Here is a 21,815-nt window from a genome sequence, read left to right on the forward strand (position 1 = left end):
AACCAATTTGAACTTTCAATATTTTATTAAAATGTATAATATGAAATGTATAAACTAGACAGTCAAATCTCTTCATGTATCCAATTAAAATATTAAGATTCTGCCGGGCGGTGGTGGCGCACGCCTTTAATCCCAGCACTTGGGAGGCAGAGCCAGGCGGATCTCTGTGAGTTCGAGGCCAGCCTGGGCTACCAAGTGAGTTCCAGGAGGGGCGCAAAGCTACACAGAGAAACCCTGTCTCGAAAAACCAAAAAAAAAAAACAAAACAAAAATATTAAGATTCTATAATTCTTTTACTCTTTCCATAATATAAACCAAAAAATTGGTGTCAGTATATTTAATTTAGTATTTATAAATGAATATGCAAAATCAGAGGCTTTTCAAAGATCTGTTTATTTTAAAAGTGGGAAACAGTATGTTTTCAAAGTGGTATAAAGAAGTGACTTAATTGTGACTCCCTACAGTGTGCTGACTCTATGGAGTAGTGAGGATCATGTCTTATTCTAGAAACAGGTAAGAAAGAATCAAGAAAAGATGATTAACAGATGGTATGAAGAAAGCTCTGCCCTCTACATTAAGTGCATAACACTGTTTTGTGAAGGTGGGTATCTTGAAGATGCAAAGCCAGGATCCCCAGCTAAAGAGGCCTTCCTTCTTGTTCTCCTCAGGACCTGGGCAGCATTTCTTCCATGTCTGCAACAACGTAAGCGACAACAGCCCAAACAGCGGCAGCAACATTCATCTGCTTTGGATCCATGGCAGTCATGGTGTCTCCATGGGAATGATGGAAGGAGAAATATTTGTATAAGTCATCACGCAGACTGGCTCCTGGGGAGAAGAGGGAGATTTCTGAGTGTGGTATTTTGACAAACATTGCTTTATAGCTGTTCAGAAACCATTGCTACCCCCTCACATCCTTTTAGTCCACTCCCCCTGATAACTGAAGTGGCAAAATAATTGTTTCCCAAGGCTGTCTTGAAGGAAGATAGCTACATCACATTCCTCTGACCACTAAGATTTATGTGTCAGGCTGTGGGAGAGTTCTAGGAATGCCTTAGCTTTGCTGACAAAGACTTGGGAAAGGGTGGTTAACACTCCATTAAGGGTAGATGAGAAATTAGAGTTGAAAGGAACAAAAAGCCCTGGCTTTAGCCTCAAAATCAGAGCCTGGAGAAATGTTCTGTTCAATTCATCCTTTGACCCCTACTTGGATGGTCTTGTGGAGGTCTAGGTGCAGCTCTGAAGCATCTGGGAGTCATGCTGATTGTTTTGTTGTGCAATGCATGACACACAGAGAAGACAGCAGAGAGCCTATGTATGCAAGACCTTAAGGTGATCTTATGAAGAGGACATGTCTATCATTCCACCCAAAAAAGCAGTTTCTCGTACTTGAGGAGGCCATGTTTTGACTCTCCTTCTCAGTGTACTTCTCTGCTCTACCCCCTGAGGAGTCACAGTCCTGTTTTGCTCATGTACTAATCAGTTCTTATTTTTTTTCCCTGTGGTTTTATCACAGACACATATGTACACACACACACACACACACACACACACACACACACACACACTCACTCACTCGTACTCACTATGGCCAAAACTCTATGTTTGAAACATATTATGCATATTATCTTTTCACTCAAATGCATGTAAGGTTTAACTCTCACCATGCATTGATATAATATACTTCTTTGTGATTTGTTGTATTCTGTCTCGTTGTATTAATTTATCCATTTTCCTTCCCAGGTTTCTGTAAGCACATGCTACTATCAACATTCTAAAGGGTAGAAATGTTGGGTGGAATGGCTATGCTACAGAGCATGTGTGGTTAATTTTATTATTCAATTCCAAAATGTTTTCCTTTTAATTTACGTGTCCACGATGAGTAAATGAGCTAGCTGTCCTTTTGATTCATATGCTCTTCAAAATTTGGTTTTGCCAAAAGCATTTTTGCTTTTCTGGTGAGTGTCAAACATCACTTCCTTTTTAATTCTTCAAGTTGCTAATGAGATTGAATATATGTTCCTATATGAATTTTTGGTCATTTTTGTTTCTTGTTGAGGTGTCAGATGGTATGTTTTTGATACTAATCTTTTCTTGGTATTGTTCACATATATAATTTTCCAGTTTATGGCTCAGCTTTCTTTCTGAATACACGTTCTTACTATTGATGTAGCTCAATTTGTGAAACTTCTCACTTATGATTGGTGCTATGCATGTTTCATTCAAGAGATGCTTCATATCCCTTAAAACTAAAAATATCCTCCTGTGTTCTATTCTGAAAATTTAAAGCTTTTATTTTCATTGTTAATGTTTTCACACATCTAGAATTAGAACTGATTTTACTGAGCTATTTAAGTTTTGTGTTTCTTTCTGATTATCTTTGGAAATTCATATTCTAGGAATAGGTGGGCTTTGACTAATCTTCAAAATGATCACTGAGAAGTTGTCAGTAATACCCTCTTTTTACTTTTGATAACGTCATCCACTCTGCAGTGATGTCTCTTTCTTTGTATCTGATGTAGATTTTCAACGTCTCCTCTCTAGCCAGCAACTTGCCATTTTTTGTTGTCTTTCAAAGAAAAAGAAAGACAGATTGGAGCTTTGGGGATACTTTCTACTATCTAGTTGTTTTTCGTCCACTGGATGTTGCTCTTAGAATTATCTTTCCCTTTCTTTCTTTTTTTGTTTTTTTTTTTCCAGACAGGGTTTCTCTGTTTTAGTTTTAGTGCCTGTCCTGAATCTCACTCTGTAGACCAGGCTGGCCTTGAACTCACAGAGATCCACCTGCCTCTGCCTCCTGAGTGCTGGGATTAAAGGCATGAGTCACCACCTCCCGGCTTCCCCTTCTTTCTTTGATTTATTTTCTTACTTGAGTTGAATGCTTGGTTTATTACTTTGCAAATTTCCTTTGTCTCTGGCATACTCACCAGGACTATAATCTTAGCCTTCCAACCAATTCTGATTAGAGTGTTCATGACTGCTCAGTTTTAAATGCTTATTAATTTCTAGGTTGACCTTGTCATCAACTTATGTTTTACAGTGAATATTCTTAATATTCAAAAATGAGGTTTCCTTGTTTAATTTTTGCTGTTAATTTCTGATATAGCTATCATATAATATGGGCTGTATGGTACAAATTCTTTGAATTTTGTTGTGATTTGCTCCATGGCCTACTATCATATCTACTTTCACAAATGTTCCACATGCACTGCTTATAAAAGATGTGTGTCCAGTGTGCTGGGCATGTTTCTAGATCTGGAGTATTAATTGTGTTCTTCAAACTTTTAACTCCTTGTTGACTTGTTATGTATCTGATCTGTAAGTTGGGGAGGTATAGACAAAAATGTCCATTCATGATTTTAATGTGTTTTCTATTTTATAGTTATTCTATAACTCCAGAAATGTCTTTCAATATATTTCAAAGTTACCCTCCAAGGAATACATGAATTCAGAATTCTATCTTTCTGGTAGATTGAATTTTATTGATTTGTGGTTGTCCCCTTATGTGTAGTAATATACATGTCTTGATATTTTCTTCATAATAGAAATGCTAAGTAATAATTCAATGTCTTTCATGATTACTGAGTAAGGATTTGTATTTCTCCCATATTTAATCCAGCTTCTCCTATGTTTAAGATGGCCCAGTTGCTTCTTTATGCAGAACACAATGCTGCCTGCCTTACCCCGTCATTTTATGTCCCATCCTTACATTCTTAGTGTTTTTTCTAATGAAAGTCTTCAAAATCTAGCCTGGGAATATTTGAGTTTTAGCAGGAGATTATAATCCATTTATGTAGATTGTGGTTATTTTTCAATTTGATTTGCTTATACCACCTGGTTTTAGCTACCTGTTCCTTGTGTTTTCTAGGTTTCTTCCTCCCACTTCTCCCTTGTCCTTTTCAGGGTTAATTTTCTTCCCTCCTCTCATTCCTTCCTCTACTGCCCACTCCCTAGTCTGAAAGCCATCTGCTTCATTTCTGTTCAGTCACAAATGATCTAATGAGTATAATGTTAGTAGTACCTTACATTACACAAGCACCTGGAGGCTGAATGTCTTTCACTGGTCCTGAGAGCCCATGCCCTGTGGGATGGCAGGTAAAGGCTGGGTCCCATCATACCACTGCTGATTCCCACTTTGTATTTCTTACTGCTGTGAATCTGCTTACACTACCTCCAGATAGTGATTGTTTAATTATGCGGAGGAAAGGAATGATTATGAACTTAGGATAACCACATTGATAGCACTCTCCTGCTTCCTGCCCATAAGTTGGGTGTTACAATTGTCCCTGAGACCTCATTGCCTAGACCTCATGATGGTCTAAGTTTTAAAAACTTAAGTTAAAGATATATTTTACCTATTTTCCTAACCACCTTGCTCTGAAGTGAAGTTGAGGTTTCCCATGCCAAATTTAGCCAAGGTTCTACTAAATGTAATGCAGGCTAAGAAAGAGAAATATAGGGAAAAAAAAACAACAACCCAACTCATCCACACCCTGACAATGACTCATTCCTATGCCTACTGGCAAGTATCAAACAACATGTGTTAACTGATAGTAGCTATCGAACTCTTCACCCATGTTTAAGTGATGTTTTATTCTGTGCAGTGACTTTCTCTCTGAACCAGTATGTTATCTGCTCACCCAAAACTCAGAAAGGGTGATACTCCAGCGTGATAACATAAAACTGGTAGTGGGCAGGCTGGAGCTGAGATCCATCAATGTTCTGAAGATTCAGTCCAAATGAACTGGGGAAATGTTTGTTGAATCCCCATAACATTCTAAGTAGTAGGCTAAGATTAAAGGCCAACATTAAGGTAAAAGGAACTTAATTTCTAACATCTGAAACAGTATTCTGCAACAGGGGAGGATGTACTCCTCATCATTCCCACCATCCTTTGTTATAACTGTATTTGCACCTTTTCCGTGACCTATTGTAAGCTCCCCAGAGTCAGACCCTCCGTTCTGATACCCACTCTGTCGTCAGTGCCTACTACCTAGCACCAAACACAAGATGGAAGTATATTTACTTATTTAATGAGTGGGGGCTAATTTTACGAGCAAATTTGGCCTAGAGGGTGATATGTCACCTTGGAAAATATGGGACTTAGAGCAAGGCAACTTGGGGAATTCACAGAAGAGATTACTTACAAAGAATTATTAGGGTTAAATAAATAACAGATAAAACAAGTCAGGACTAGCCACAGTGGAGAGCCATTGCCAACCTGAGTCTAAAAGGGAGGGAGGGCAGGATAGGATAGGAAGGAACTAAGAGGGAGTGCTAGGGAAAAGAGAGGCACTGTGGTTGTTTGGAAGCCTGGGTCTCAGTCTCTAGCTCTTGCCTCCCAAAACTCTCCTGGGTTCCTCTGGGCCGAACCCAACAATACATCAGCAGGCAAAGGGATTTACAAGCAGAGCCCACAACAGTTCACCCACGACTCACTGCAGGTTAGAGAAAGAGAAAGATAAAGAGGGATGTGGAGGGATGCATAATGCACAAGTCCTTATGATGCCCCTAGAGAGCAGTGGAAACAGGGATTCCAAGTGCATAGAATATGGAAACATTTTTGATTTGTGTGATGCGAGATAAATTGGGTTAGTAATTGACAGATAAAATGGGCAACTGGCAATGGTAGGTCCTGAAAATGGGCTGGTGTAGTGCATAAGTGAGAGACTTACGCAGTTAACGGTTAGGACAGAGGGACAACTGCAGCTTTGTCTCAGGTAGACACCTCAAAACAGGTGGGTGACTCCAGAGGTTACAAAGTTGAAGAGTGCAGTTGGAGGAGAGGCCATGACTATATGGCAACTTCCTGGCCTCTGAAATTCTCAAGGAGGCACGAGGATGAAATAACCACTCTTCCCAGTGGAAAGGCCAGAATCCATTAAAACCAGGAGCTTCCTTATACCTCATGGCTCCCAGGAAAGTCAAATCCGCATGTTTTCTCTGGCAGTAACAGTAAGTATCTTCACAGAACTGTGACATTTCAGAATTATTTGGAGTTGGTGGAGAGCACACACTCCCTAGATTCCAGAGAGCAGCAAGTGAATGTCAAAATCACACACACACACACACACACACACACACACACACACACACACACACCACAGAGTTAAGAAGTTCATAAAATGGAAGTTACTGAGAGTGGATGGAGGATGAACTGGGAAAGAGTGAGGGACATTTAATCCCAGCAAAGCATGAGCACTTGGGGCCAGGTTGATTCCATCCAGGGCTTCTTAAGAACACGGCAAGTTGGCGGATAAAAATGGGATTCAAATGCCATATTGGAAAAATAAAGGCAAGCTACATTGTGATGTTCTTTTCAGGCTTCCAAAAGTCCCTTTGTGTCTCTGACTGAAGGAATCTGACTGCCAGATGGGTGACGTTTGGCTGCCTCTCTTTAGAGCCTGTGACTTAAGGAAGGCATTTCCTCCTACATCATCTAAGTTCCCATGGACATTAATGCAAAATAAAAACAACCCAGAAGCTTGCCCGTCACCACCAGACATGCTGATATCCATGGGAGCTGTGAGAAGCCCAGTGGCAGCCCTGGAGCTTTGTCTCTGTAATTCCAAGGAGACACTTTATCAGTGACAGCCACCGATCTAACGGAGCAGCACCGAGGGAGCTCCTGCATTTCAGTTTGAGAGAAAGGTGGGCGAATGCTAGCTGTCCCTAGGGGTAACTGCATGGTATCTTTTGACAGGTGTATGAGCTCTGAACAGGGAATCATCAAATACTCTTTAGACATGGAAAGCTGCTAGAAGGAGTTTGCTCTAAGGAGCAATATTCTTCCCTAAAAATAAGCTACAGCATTCTGAGGCCTTTCACTGTTGGAAAGTATTTTTAAGGGAGATTTGGGAGGTAAGGATGTCAGTCAAAGAGAAGGGAGATATAGCTGAGAGAACTGAGGAAGATAGGCCTGGGTTCAAATTCAGACTCTTCTGCTCAATAATTGGGTGACTTTGAAAGTCTCCTGCAAGGCCATTCCACTTTAGTGTCTTCAATCATAAAATCGGGATAATGATAGCTAACCTTCAAGATGCTGCTGAGGATTAGTAGGCACTCAATTAAGCCTTTATTATGGCTGTTATATACCCACAGAAGCTCCAACATACCCATAGCATCAGGATCAATTAAATGACACTTGGAGGATTTAAAATCCTAATTTAATCAATCAAAGTTCTGATGATTATTCATAGTGATGGCATAGTTAGACCATGAAATGTGTTGTATGCGACATTGCCTTGACCCTGATTTGAGTGATTTTTTTCCTCTCCCTCCTTTTACATCCCTCTGAATCCTTTTTGTAAACACTCATCTCACAAAAAGTATCTTCCAGCTGTGAGCTTAGGTGATGTCTAGTCTATGACTATCATTAGAGATACCCACTCTGCCCCATACTGTTCACAGTGTATTACATTCCTCAAAGGGACAGAGTGGTAATGACCATGCTGTGTGCAGGCTGTCAGAACAAGAATGAACTCTTGCTAATTCCTAAAGATATGGGTGGGCAATACACAGAGATTCACACACACCTGCTTGTGGTGTGTCATCCCTCATACATATGTAATTGGAGGGTTTTCATGAACAAAAATTAAGCAATTTATGTTATGAGAACTTTTGCAAAGATATTCAAGCTCTAAAGTTCAAATTCAAGTGTGTGATTTTTGTCAAATACATGCTGCTGTGGTGCTGTTTGAAGGCTGCACACACAGGCAAGCAGCTGTGGGGAATCTCTTTCTCCTTTGTAAACAAATCTCAGTCTGGGGCACACTATTTAATTGCAATGGAATGCATTACAGGCTTTCCCCTGATCATAATAATTATGGGGTTAGAGAAGAATGTTGTGTTCTTAATATATTCCCTACAAGGAAACAGTCTCCTTAGGATCCATAAAGTGTTAAAAATACATTTAAAATTTAATTAAAATTATTATTTTTTTCAGCTACATTGTCATGTGAAAAAACATTATTGCCAAAACAATTAGAAAGTCAATTCATAGAATTTGCAGGCATTTAATCTCTCTTTTCAAGGAGGCAGTTTAATCCCTATTAAATCTTTCTGAAAATTAGAATCAGGGGTAGTTAATTAATAGCTTCCTCACCCATAGCTTCTCAGAAGAGAAAACAGCTTATAGGGGAAGAAAAAAGAAAAAGAAAACAAAAGACAAGCTAGAGTAGAAAAGAAAAAGACCCCCAATCCAAACTCCTTTAAAAGCATTCCAATTTGAGATTATAAACTTTCCACCTAACCAAGAACCTTCAAGCTTATGCTAAAAGTTTCCAGGCACCACTATGTCTGTGAAACGTCCAGGCATTGGAAAGTGTGGGACAACTCTGAGCACATAGTTGAGGTCAGCACTGACTCTCTTGGTGACCTCCAGGTCACAGGGTAGCTGAACTGTGTGGACTGAACCTTCTCCCCCAAAGTTGAAGAACTGGATGGCAGCAGTAGGACTAGAACGAGTACTAGTAAGACTAACCAGTACCACATGATGATGGTTATGGAGACATCCTATGGAGAAGTAACAAGGATTAGTCACTATCTGCCCAGTGCTTCTTGTGTGCCTGGAGCTCTTTGAAAATTATTTAATTCTCTCAGTGATGCCACAAACAATGGATCATCAATAACAGCAGCAGATGGAAAACAGACACCATACTTGTCTAAACCCATAGAGTAGCAACTAGTAGAGAGATAGGAGTCAAACTTGGTTGTTTGCAGGTTCTGGCTATTATGAATAATGCTGCTATGAACATAGTTGAGCATGTGTCCTTGTGGTATGATTGAGCATCCTTTAGGTATATGTCCAAGAGTGGTATAGCTAGGTCTTGAGGTAGATGGATTCACAATTTTCTGAGAAACTGCCATACTGATTTCCAAAGTGACTGTACAAGTTTGCACTCCCACCAACAGGGGAGGAGTGTTTCCCTTACTCCACATCCTTAGGCTGGCTTTTGAGAACCTAATACTCATACTGGGTTGCCTCACCCAACCTTGATGCAGGTGGGAGGAGCTTGGTCCTACCTCAACTTGATGTGCCATGCTTTGCTGACTCACATGGGAGGCCTGCCTTTTTCTAAATGGAGATGGAGGAGAAGTAGATGGAGGATGTAAAAAGAAAGTAGGGGGAGGGAATGGGAGGAGAGAAGGGAGGAGAAACTGTGTGTGGTATGTAAAATAAATGAAAAAAAAATTTAGTTAAAAAGAAGGAGTCAAACTTGGGTTTCTCCGATTTACAATCCTTGCCATGTACCTACTCGCACTGCCCTGTCTCGGGAAATCAGCCTTTCCTCTGAGGAAATTTGACTGGTGTGACTCAGTCCACTTGCTGCCCTGCCCCCTGCCCAGGCCCATTTTGACCTTATGACAAGGAGGTAGAAATTTGACTTGGGGCTATACTGGATCATGTAGGAGAAATACATTCACAAAGTAGACTTAGATGATCAGAAAGTGGATCTCCATTGTGGCCATACCACCCCAAAACATCTGATCTTGTCTGATCTTGGAAGCAAGAAAGGGTGAGTCTGGGCCTCACACTGGACAGGCCTGCCAATTCTCCTGGGATTTCTCAGCCATCGAAAGTCCACCCTTACCTCTGGTCACTCATGATGTCCTCTACTCTGAATCATTTTAATAGCATTTTAAAACTAATCTTTTAAAACTGATACAGCAACAATAAAAATTCTATAAAACAATGGAGTGTAATGAGATGTTTCAACAGTATATTCTCATGTAATATTTACATCAGGTTAATTTAAGCATGTCTATATTCTCAGTCATTTTTTATTTCTTCGTGATGAAACATCCAATATCCTTTCTCAGCCTGGCTTTTAAGATTTATGTAATTGCTACCAATAGTCACCTTACTACCGCACAACACACTTACAGTCATTGATCCATGACTATATCATGTCACCCTTTTCACACCAACCCCTCCTCCATACCTTTTGCAGCATGTATGTATGGGTGTTCTGTAGGTCAAAAGGATTTAGAAAAATGAATTAATACACCTGTATATGTACATATGTGTGTATTTATATGTGCTTATGTGCCTCTGAGTATATAAAAGTTGGCACTTCCTCAACAGCTACCCACTGCTGAATACCCATTCTTCCTCCCTTGATCAACCTCCCACCACCTCTATGACTAGGCTCATTATCTTTGATTTCATAGTTTTAGAGGTCTGTGTGTCTTGGTAATGTGGCTATAAACCCCAAATCCTAGCTCTTTGACTTTGCCTCTCTTGTTTTCTAAGACAAAACAATATTGTCCTTTCCTTGGATGGGGCACTTTTACTCACGATTATGTTTCAGTCCTAATTTATTGTTTCCTATTTGGATCATGCAGATTTATTGGCCACTTTTCCTTCACGGTCTAATGTCAATGCAGTTTTTTACTATCTGAGCAGATGTGACTCAGGTGTAAAAGCTGACCTGCCAGTCTCCACAAACCCAGAAAGTGAAACTTGCTAAACAAAACAAAACGAAACAAAACAAAACAAACATGATTGAAAGGGTTTGGGTTCATTCTTGTGCTTTTTTTTTTTTTCTGATAGAGCATATTGCAAGAAAGAACACTCAGTAAACGTTTGGACCTGAGAAGACTCTAATGATTGTGTCTAGGGTGGCATTTACAATGACAGCTTTACAATTATTGTGGATTTGAGTAATTGTGTTCAGATGGACAGATTTTTGATTTCTAGTTACAAATAAAGATACAAAGTCCTTCCATACTAGAAGGCAGTTTTTAGCCAATACAACATTTGAACTTACTTTTCTTCCTCCATCTCTATATAACCACCTCCTGCTTTGTTAGCAACCACGATCATAGGCATTATCCAAGTGGAAAGTCTTATACACGTGTTACTGTGGCCTGATTCCCATCCACACAGTAGACACCTCGGCAGGGTTTTGGTGGTGCTGTGGAAATGCCTGGGCGGGAGTCCTACTTTTGTCAACCATTGTTTGATGTCTGCTTATAGCGCTGGAAGCTTGGTGGGTGAGAGTAAAATGTGACCAGTCACAAGGCAGAACCTAAGAACTACTGACAAGTATGGTGATATTTTATTTGTGCTGAAATGTGATTTTATTTGTATGTTAATAAATAAAGTTGCCTGGGGATCGGAAGTCTGGCAGTGGTGGCACATGCCCTTAATCTGATCACATGCCAGGCAGAGTCTGTGTGTTCAAGGATACAGCCAGCATGGTGACACACACCTTTAATCCAAGTACCAACCATAGAGACCTGGAGGTCTGTATAGACAGGCAGTAACAAAGAAGTCATGTGGTTGTGTTTAGAGCCAATGAGCAAGCAGAACAGAAAGGTAATAAAAATACAGACACACAGGAAGTAGGTCTTTTTCTGAGGGGAAGGATGGCAGCAGCAGCGAGGGTAAGAAGGAGGTCTTAGCTCTTGGCTACTGCTCTCTGATCTCTGGGCTTTTAACTCTGCATTTGGCTCTGTGTTTCTTATTTAATAAGACCATTTAGAATTACATCTACGGACAAGTGATTCTCACTTCACATGTCTGAGCTCACAGAGTTTAGAAAACCCAACACCTATTACTAAGCATTTAAATATTTACTCTATAGGGGAAAGAGCAATTTTTATAGGAGGATGCCTTTACTAACATTTTAATAACACCTACAAGGAGGGAATGAGCTATAGAAAAAGGGAAAATGGCACCTTTTTCCTATTTAAGAACCCTGCAAAAGCCAGGTGAGTGATAAAATGTGTGTTGCCATGGAATTAAAGAGTGTAGTTTTTGTTTGTTTGTTTTGATACTGAGTCTCATACTATAACCGAAGCAGGTCTGGAACTCATTATGTATCACAAGCTGTCCTCAGACTTTGTTCCATCCTTGGCCTCTGGATAAAAGGGATGTCTTGATGGGAACGGGGAGCTATGTGGGTGTGAGAGAAGAAGAAAACAGCAGCTATTCTCTTCTTCAGCACTGCAGGACTGGTAGCATTTAGAATTGAAATCAGTCTTAAGAAGCTGGCAAGTCCATTCCAATTATAGAATCTTGTGAATCTCCACTACAGTTGCAAGAATAAGAATGCTCAAGTAAAAAAAGTAACATATATCATAATTATTTTAAGAGGCTCCAATGGGATTGGAGTTATTCAGTTTACAAGAGTTAAGCTATATTGGATTACAAACAAATGAAATTATTTTGAAGCATGTAAATCTAATTATTTTAGGGATGATGTCAATTTGGTTCTCTAGTTCCCCACAAAATGCCCCTGGGGCAATTGATGCAGGACTGGAAGGACAAGGTGTCTAAGCCAAAATGAGCTTTTTACAGTTTTGGCATTCCAAGGTGTCAAGGTCACAAGAAGCTGCAAGATGAACAATAAGAGATAAATATAGTACAACACCATACTACTAAAAATGTCCATCTCTGTGTGTATGTGTGCATGTAGGTGTTGGTCCTTGCCTTTCAGTTTGTTACTGTTTTGTGCTACATATGACAGGCTAGCTGACATTTGAGCTTCCAGGAATTCTCCTGTCTCTGACTTTCATCTTGCTGAAGGAGCATTGGGATTACAAAGGTATACTACCAGGCCCAGCTTTTATTTGGGTTCTTCAGATTTGAACTTAGGTCTTCACACTTGCATTAAGTGCTTTACCAACAGACCCATCTCCCCAACCCCAAATTCTATCCTAAAAGACACATTACAATATAATAAAAACTTAGTCACTAAGGAAAATATGTATCATGTTCAGGAGAATGATGGTTGTTTCATGAATAATTTAGAGACAGCTCTAATGGTGAGAAAAGCTGAGCTGGGTTGGGAGTCTCTGGATCCTTCTTAGTTTCTAGTCTTGCTTGTGTGCCAGTATAGATTTATCTATAATGGATGTCTATGCTTTTGTGTAGGACAGTTGTGTTGTGGAATAATCTTTTTGTACACTCTGAAGATATGTCTTGCCAAGGCACCTTCTTATTTATTTAATAAAAAAGCTAAATGTCCATTAACTAGTCAGGAGGTATAGGCAGGACAGACAAACACAGAGGACACTGGGAAGAAGAAAGGCAGGGTCACCAGGAGATGCAGGGGGAGCAAGACTTGCTAGAGGACAGGTAAAGCCACAAGCCACATAGCAATCCATAGATTAATAGAAATGGGTTACTTTAAGTTAAAAGAGCTAGTTAGTAACAAGCCTCAGTTATGACTGAGCTTTATGTAGTAGGTAGCTGTTCTGTCTATGACTTAAGGCAACAAGGTGGTTTTTTGGGAGCTGACTTATGGGACAGAAAATTCTGACTACAGAGTTGGTTACAGAAAGATGGCAAACTACTTAGCTAATATTATGAAATATTAGTGAGGTTTCTCCAAAATCAGTTTCTAAAAAGCAATTGAAAGGATAGACATATACAGTCAATAATCTTTGCCTCAAACAATAATTCTTACAGGCAGAAAATGATATCTACAATGGAGAAAGGCTAGGTGAATGTTAGTGCAGCCTTTCTAAGATACCTTCTTCCTACTTATTCAAATAACCTTTTGTTTTCTTGGACATCTGGCAGTTTATCCTTTAGTAGAAAAACTCAGGCCATTTAGCTGACTTTGTGATAAAGGGATGCAATATTTTTTCAGCAAATCTTCTAAAGTAGAGTTCTCTAAAACCCATTGTGCAGCAAGGGCATAAACAGGCTTAAGTGGGAATAGCTTTCTGACTTCCAAACCAAAGGAAAACAAACATACAAGAAAAAAACCTAGGAAATGAATATGCATTTAATGCAAATATATTTCACTTAAAGCAAAACATTTGTTCTTGGAATGTCCATTAAATGCCAGTGGTCATGAAAAAATCCTGGTAAGCCCAAGGTAAGCCAAGAAAGGCTGCAGATCTGAGATACAAATTTAGCATTTAAATGTAACTAAATTCCCAATGCTATTTACAGTTGACCCTCATTAATTAATTTTAGGACAATCTTTCTAATAAGAATCAGTAGCTACTCTTAGTAGCCATCCCAAATAAGATCTCAGTACATCTGACTAACTGTTTATGTGATATTTATATTACAAGAAAAATAGCAACTTAAATATTTCTATGTAGTCTTTAAAAAATGACCAGTGGTGACACAGGAGGCCAGTGCTGCATTGTGGGGGAACATGTCGTTAGCTGGCCCATCATTCACAGTCAAGCTGCAGTTATGAGCTAGGTGGTCAAAAGGAGCTTGAGACATCTGCTACAGACCCATAAATGCTTCCAGGGGTTGATGAATCATACCAGGATTCCCTCTCTTTTATCTCTGAAGCCTTTAGCCTTCTCGACAATAGGTGGAAACTCTGCACTCTTTTCACCAACTAGTTTAACTGGTAAGAAGGCCTAATTATGGGCAATATGGAGCATGAGACTTGAATTAGTTCTTGTTTAATTTCATACAGTAGAGGAGTAAGCTTCCTGCTGTTGCGGACAGGTGAAATGGCTGCTCAGAATATCAGAGCACTTACCATTCGCCCATCACTGCACAGCGAGGCAGCTGCCAGAAAGTTCTTGCTAACACCGCTTGCACTGAAGACCTGTGCAAAGGGGACCATGTTCATTCTACTGATATTCCTGAATTCCTACCATGCATCCAGACTCTGGAGACAGAGTGGTGGGCACAACTTCTCAGGTCGCTACCCTTGTGGATCATGAAAGCTAGCAGAAGTGAGGCTAACTGAAACAACAGAAGGATGTATCTAAAAACACTGAGTGTGCAGAGGAAAACTGAGAAGCAAATTCAAAAGTTTCTCCTTTCCCCAAGTCTGATTTTAATGTAGTAGTGACTGTTATGGGTGGGTGAGTGGTAGCTCAGAGTGTTTCACTGTGGGTCCTGGGGGACAGTATTACTGCTTTCTGTCTTTGGAGTAAGTGACACACAGTGTAATCATGGATGGAAGTAACAAATTCATCACCACAGTCACAGCTAGGATCTCCTAAGTGCTTTCTGTGAGCTACAGCTTGTACTAATACTTACGTGCACTGTCTTATCAGGAATTCACAGTGATTCTGTAATTATTATTACCCTCATTTTACAGACGAGTAAACTCTGGCTTAAAGGTAATAATGATAATTATAAGCAAACGAGTCAGGCATAAGGCTCTGCAGACCTCCTTGTGTTGGTCCTGAAGGATAGAAGAGAAGGCCTAGGAGAAGCCAAGGGCCTTGGATGACACTGACGTTGATAGACAGCACCGTGAAGCTGTCCAAGTGACCCCCCACCTGTACCATCACTTGCATCTCTTTCCAAGAACCTCGTACATGAACCTGTGTCTTTTGAAAGCCTTTCTATTAGATACCATATCTGTCTTGTACACTCTCAAAATCATATACTTCCTGGGATAGTTAACTTCATTAACTTGACATAGCTTAGAATCACCTGGGAAAGAAAGTCTCAATGAGGGATTGTCTACACTGGGGTCCCCTGCGGACTTATCTGTTGGAGACTGTCTTAAATTAATTGATGTGGGAAGGTCCTGCCTACTGTGTGCAGCACCATTCCCTAGGGGGTCCTGAACTTCATAAGAATGGAGAAATTGAGCTGAGTAGCAAGCAAGCCAGCAGCACATGTGTGGTTTTGTTTGTTTGTTCTTTCTGCTCTTGACCTTGAGTGTAATCTGACCAGACCTTTCAAGATTTCTGTGCAGTAATGGACTATAACCCAGAATGGCAAGCTAAAATGAACTCTTTCTTCCCTGAGTTTCTGTTTGTCAGGATATATATGTGTATGTTGTATATGGATATAATGCATATGTATATCACAGTAACAGAAATGAAACTAGAATACTTTCCTTGCTTGCAACAGGAATCTGATCTAGTCTCCTGGATTGCTCTGCCTGTGGCCAGTGGGTTGCCAGGATGGTTGCTAATCTTGCTATTTTTTTTATGATTCTCTCTCCATGGAGAAATGACTCATCCATTTGGAATTTTTCTTTCCACACAAACCACTTGTCTGGTTCAATAACTATCTAAGATTCAAATAACTCCATTAAAATTAAAAAAGAAATAATGCTTTTCTGTCTTCCATAATGAATATTTCTTATCAGATTAATTAATAAACACCCTAATATATGACTGTTCATCCCATGTTGGGGGCACAAAGATCCTTGAACCCACAGAATACTAGGGAACCAGGAATGTTAACCATGCAGGGGTAATTCCTCAAAGGAGGAAATACCTGTTTTCTGCCCAAAATGCTGAGAATGGACACTGTTAATGTCCTGGTGACCTTTTGTTATCAGTAGTGGCAGACTTCATCCACCTTTTGATATAAAGCCAGACCTCACCCAAATCCCCTAGACTCTCCCTTCCTAGACCATTTCTTTAGCTCCTAGTAATAGAACCCATCCTTGGGGTAGACGTTTTGTGCATTTTATCATTTTATGGCCTGCTGACCTCTATGCTGTCTCAGTCAGAAACCACACTAGACTCTAGGCCATTTAGTTACAGAACCCACTCTCAAGGTCACACGTACTTTGAAAGGAGTTTCTATGTAGTCACACCTTAAGCTTTATTGCTCACCTGGAATTAGAGTGATTGTTACCTGAAAAAGTGGAACGAGAATGATTGTTGCCTGGAAACTTTCTCCAAAATTCTCTTATGTTTAACTATTCTCACATTCAACCACCTGGCATCAAACTCTCTAGAAGTTTCCTTTCCCCAGTAGTTCTGTCAAATTAATTTCCAGAAAAGCATTTATTGAGCTCCATTGTATTCATAAAATGAGTCAAGGGAAAATTTTTAAACAAAAGATTGTGATAGACTGGAGAAGGCTCAAAATGGGAACTAGGACTTGACCAACGAAGTTGTGTAAGAGCTAAGGGGACAGAGAGTTGCGTTCCAGTTGTGATGCTCAGGTAGATAAGCAACCCACGCTAGACCCCCTAACTAAGTTACGGCACTCATACTGCTACAAAACCTTGAGAAACAACAAGACACTAGGAAGTACTGACATTGCCTCCATTGCTAATCACAAAAGGACTGCTGCTTTTTATACACAATCTACATGTCATTCATTTATTCATTAAAGTTTTAAATTAGCTATTTGAGAACTTTACAAATTGTGTTTTGATAGTATTTACCCCTACCTCAATCCCTTCCCTTTTCATTTCAAGTTTTTGTCTTCTTTTTTCCCCTATCAAGTCCAATTTGTGCTGCCCATGTGTCTTTGGATGTGTTGTGTTCCACTGGAATGTGGGTGACTGACCAAGGGCTATAGTCTTAAAGAACACTGACTATCCCTATTGATTTCCAGTCGCTTCTTGGATAGGAGTTGGAACTTCATGCCCACTTCCCTTCTCTATGTTAATTTACATATTAGAAGGACGGAGTGTGACATAGGTGTTCCTTTTTGGGCTGAGCATTCCACAGTCTATTATCCTATTTGTACCTTGACCAGTTGTGGTTTTGCTGGGTTAATCACTATCAACTTCAAATAGAAGCTTCTCTGATGAGGGTTGAGAGATGTATTAACCTATGGGCATAGTAAGTAATTAGAAGTTGCTGCTCTAAGCCGAAGGCGGTGGCACACGCCTTTAGTCCCAGTACTCAGGAGGCAGAGCCAGGTGGATCTCTCTGAATTCAAGGCCAGCCTGGTCTACAGAGCGAGATCCAGGACAGGCACCAAAACTACACAGAGAGACTCTGTCTTGAAAAAAAAAAGTTGTTCTAATTCTATACCCATTTGGCAGAATAATAGTAACAACAGGTTCTTTCCTGGGGTCTATGACTGTCTTAGTCACAGGCTCTTGGACCTCATAGAAGTGCCAGGTATAGGTTTCATATTCTGTATCAGTTATTGTAAGCCCCTTGAGGTCCAAAAGTGGCCAGGCCTCTCCCTTGAGGACCTCTAACTGCCAGGTTCCACCCACAGAACACTCTAACTGCCCTCATGGCTACACCCAGCCCCTGCCCTACAAAGTTAAAAGCCCAAGCTCTAGACTTAAATCCCACCAATCCCTACCCTGGAAAGCTCCACCCTGACAAGTACTCCCGCCCCAAGAAACTGTATACAAACCCTACCTTCTGCTCAGTTCCCTGCAGTTTCTTACCCAAGCAGAGGCAGCCAGCCTCCTGTTGTTTTCCCCTTCCAATAAGTCTCTTGTGTGGGGTTTGTTGTGTGGTGTGACTTTGTGGTATTCCTCAGCTCCCGACTGCCAGGACACCTTTCCATCCAAGCTGTAATGCTTACAGTTACTCCTATGATGCTTGTGCCACTATTACACCAGTGGAGATGTCTCACCAGGCCTGTCATTATTTTAGCTCAGGGTTTAGAGCGGGTAAGATGAGTGACTACTTTGCTCCCTTGGTAGCATGACTAGCACCTCCAGCACTACGAAAACTAGGTAATGAGGATGAAGCTAGGTGAGTACCAGCTTCATGTTCTGCGACTCAAGCTTGTGGTGTCTTCAGCAATAGGGACTTACCACCTAGAGGGTAACTGATCCATTTAAAGTGCATCTTTGACAAGCTGTGTACTTTCTACTGCAGTGAAGACACAGAACACTTACATCACCACTGACAGGCCCTGCCCCTCTTAGTCTAGTCTTTTCTGCTCCAGCCACACGAAACCACTGATGATGTGCTTCCATGTACTGCTGATTGGAATTGCCTTTCTCAGAATCCCACACAAATGGGAACAAAACATATTGATGTCTTGTATTTAGCTTTGTTGTTCAGCATCAGAATGATAATCTACTCAGATGGCTGTATCATTTGTGAGTGTATGGTGATTTCATCTTCATTTTTATTTTGTCTCTGTGATGACTAACAGTATAGAGAATACCTCTCTGTGTACCTGTTGGGCATGTGTGTATCCTCACTGTGACATAGCTCTTAAAATAGTTTGCCCAGTTTTTGTTGTTTCTTTTTAATTGAGTTATTTAGGGTACAAGTCTTTTCTCAGTAAGTGTTATTTTTTCATCTTTTCTTTAAAAAGAAAACCTTTTCCATAGTTTTCTTTTCATTTTTGCATGATAGCTTATACTGAACAAAACCTTTTAATTTTGATGAAATTCAACTTGTCAACTTTTTAATGGTTAGTACTTTTAGCAACGTGTGTCTTAGAAATGTTTGCCCAACCTCAGACCCAAAGATTTTTCCTATATTTTTCTACCATTGCTACAGTTTTATATTTTTTGTTTTTGTTTTTCTCTAGCTTAATTTTTTGTGTGTATAACATGAAGTAACAACTAAGGTTTACTTTATTTTCCCATACGTTTGTCTGTTTCAGCACTGTTAGTTGGGAATAACGTGCCCTATCCATTAAATAGCCTCCAACTTCTGTAAAAATTTAAATGACAATTGTTTCTCAACCTGTGGGTTATGACCCCTTGGGAAAGTTAAATGACTCTTTTAGAGAAGTCACCTAAGACCATCAGAAAACACAGATATTGACATGACAATTCACAACAGTAGCAAAGTTACAGTTATGAAGCAGCAATGAAGAAGACCATTTTATGGTTGGGAGTCAGCACACCATGAGGAGCTGTAGTAAAGGAGCGCAGCACCAGGAAGGTTGGGGACCACACCATGAGGAGCTGTAGTAAAGGAGCGCAGCATCAGGAAGGTTGGGGACCACACCATGAGGAGCTGTAGTAAAGGAGTGCAGCATCAGGAAGGTTGGGAGTCAGCACACCATGAGGAGCTGTAGTAAAGGAGCACAGCATCAGGAAGGTTGGGAGTCAGCACACCATGAGGAGCTGTAGTAAAGGAGTGCAGCATCAGGAAGGTTGGGGTCACTGTTCTAAGTCTATTCCTTTGTTGTATCTCCTCTTAGGACGTTATGGCAATATAACACTATTGAGAATGTTGTAGGGTAGTAAGAAGTTCTGAACTCTTAAAGTCAGATAGATTCCTTCAATTATTTACTATTTTTCATAATTGTTTTAGTTAATCAATACCCATAGATTCTTCTGATAGATTTTAGAATCAGTTCATTATTTTTTCCTCTTTTTTCGTATGTATGCATGTGTGCAGCATGTGCATGTGGTATAGATGCACATGTATGATTGAGTATGTTCCCATGCACGTATGTGTGCAGGCCTGAAGAGGAAGGATGCTGTGTGTCCTGCTCCATCTTCTCTACCTTACTCTTTTGAGACAGACCTCTTGCTGGACCTGGAGCCAGACTGGCATCCAGTCTTTCATCTCTCAACCTTGAGAGTTGATTGATAGTGTTGTTTGGGTTTTCCATTTTTAGCTTTATTTTTTCTTGATGGGAGTGTAGTCACATTTGCCACAGGCCTTCTGAAGGTGGGAAGCCTTAGACCCACAGTGATGACACGTGTGATTATTACTACTAATAAAAGTGCCCTAAGGCACTTTCCAAATGATGGCCTTCTCTCCTCATCTCACTTTACTGCCCAGACCAAAGAGGTCTTCCAGGCATTAATCAATCAATCAATCAATCAATCAATCAATTTTTGTTTATTAATTATTTTTTTCATTTATTTTACATACCAACTACAGTTCCCCCTCCCTCCTCTCCTCCAGTTCCTCCCACCATCCATCCCAGCCCCTTTTTCCTATTTACCCTCCCTCCCCACCTACTCCTCCTCTATCATCACCATTCAGAAAGGGGCAGGCCTCCCATGGGCCTGAACAAAGCATGGCTTATCAATTCGAGGCAGGACCAAGCTCCTACCCCTGCATCAAGGCTGGGTGAGGTAATCCAGCATAGGGAACAGGTTCCTAACAGCCAGCTAAGCAATCCAGGGACAGATCATGATCTCACTGCTACAATTCTCAAAGTCAGATTAAGCTACACAACTGTCACACACATGCAGAGCGCCTCATGCAGGCTCCCTAAGTTCAGAGTCTATGAGCTCCTATGAGCTCAGGTCAGCTGTTTCTGTGGATTCCCCATCATGACCTTGAACCTCCTGGCTCATTCAATCCCTCCTCCAGGCTTCAGCATGACTCCAGGAGCTCTGCCCATTGTTGGGCTGTGGATCTCTGCATCTGCTTCCATCAGTTACTGGATAAAGGCTCTCTGATGACAATGCACCCTTTCAGGCTTTTTAATGTGACTAGATCATAAAGTCTTACTTATCTTCCCTTCTTACATAAGCATGTAAAGCCACAGATTTCCATCTGAGCACTGCTTTACACTCATCTCATTTTTAAATTCAGTTTGGTAAGCCTGTCTTTTGGTTGAGATGCTTGAGTATAATCCTGCCACCTTCATGTTCATTTTATGTTTCATTTAGCCTTTTTTCTTCAACCTCTCCTTTCTTTCCTCTTATTTATTTGTATTTAAAAGTCTTTATTATTATTATTATTATTATTATTATTATTATTATTATTATTATTATTAAGAGGAGGGAGAGAGGGAGGAGAGGGAGGAAGAGAGTGGTGTGGGAGGGAGAGAGAGGTCAGAGGACAATTTTAGGGGTTGGTCCTTACCTTCCAAATTGACTGGGCAGGGCTTCTCTTGTTTTTGCTGTGCACTGTCCTACAGGCTAGTTGGTCTGTAAGTCTTTAGGTAGTTCTCCTGTCTCGGCCTCCCATCTTGCAGAAGAATTGCAATTAGGATCTACTACTGATTGGATAGTATGTAGGATTACAGATGTACAATCCTGACACTGGCTTTTTACATGGGTTCCAGGGATCAAACTCAGGTCTTCAGGCTTGCACAGAGAGAGCTTTTTACTCACTGAGCCATATTACTGGCCTGTTATATACGTTTTCGGATTCTTTGAGATTTGAGTCTTGCTACATAGCCAAGACTGGCCTGAAACTTGTGATCTCATTGCCTCAGCTCCACAAACACAGGGATGACTGGCATATGCTATTGCATCTGTTCCTTCCTCTCTTTT

At 40.5% G+C, this 21,815-nt stretch overlaps 1 protein-coding gene across 3 annotated transcripts in view; it reads right to left on the minus strand.

Moving 5' to 3' along the window:
- Positions 1-374: 374 nt before the first annotated feature.
- Positions 375-21,815, minus strand: part of Cpq (carboxypeptidase Q) — a 454,961-nt gene continuing 433,520 nt past the window's right edge. For all 3 annotated transcript variants that reach the window (XM_059247593.1, XM_059247594.1, XM_059247595.1), the window contains exon 8: positions 375-828. In XM_059247593.1, the coding sequence (XP_059103576.1) occupies positions 665-828 (164 nt within the window). In that variant the 3' untranslated portion in view covers positions 375-664. The remainder of the gene's footprint in view (positions 829-21,815) is intronic.

Source organism: Peromyscus eremicus, chromosome 20 (assembly GCF_949786415.1).
Source record: "Peromyscus eremicus chromosome 20, PerEre_H2_v1, whole genome shotgun sequence".
Lineage (NCBI taxonomy): Eukaryota > Metazoa > Chordata > Mammalia > Rodentia > Cricetidae > Peromyscus > Peromyscus eremicus.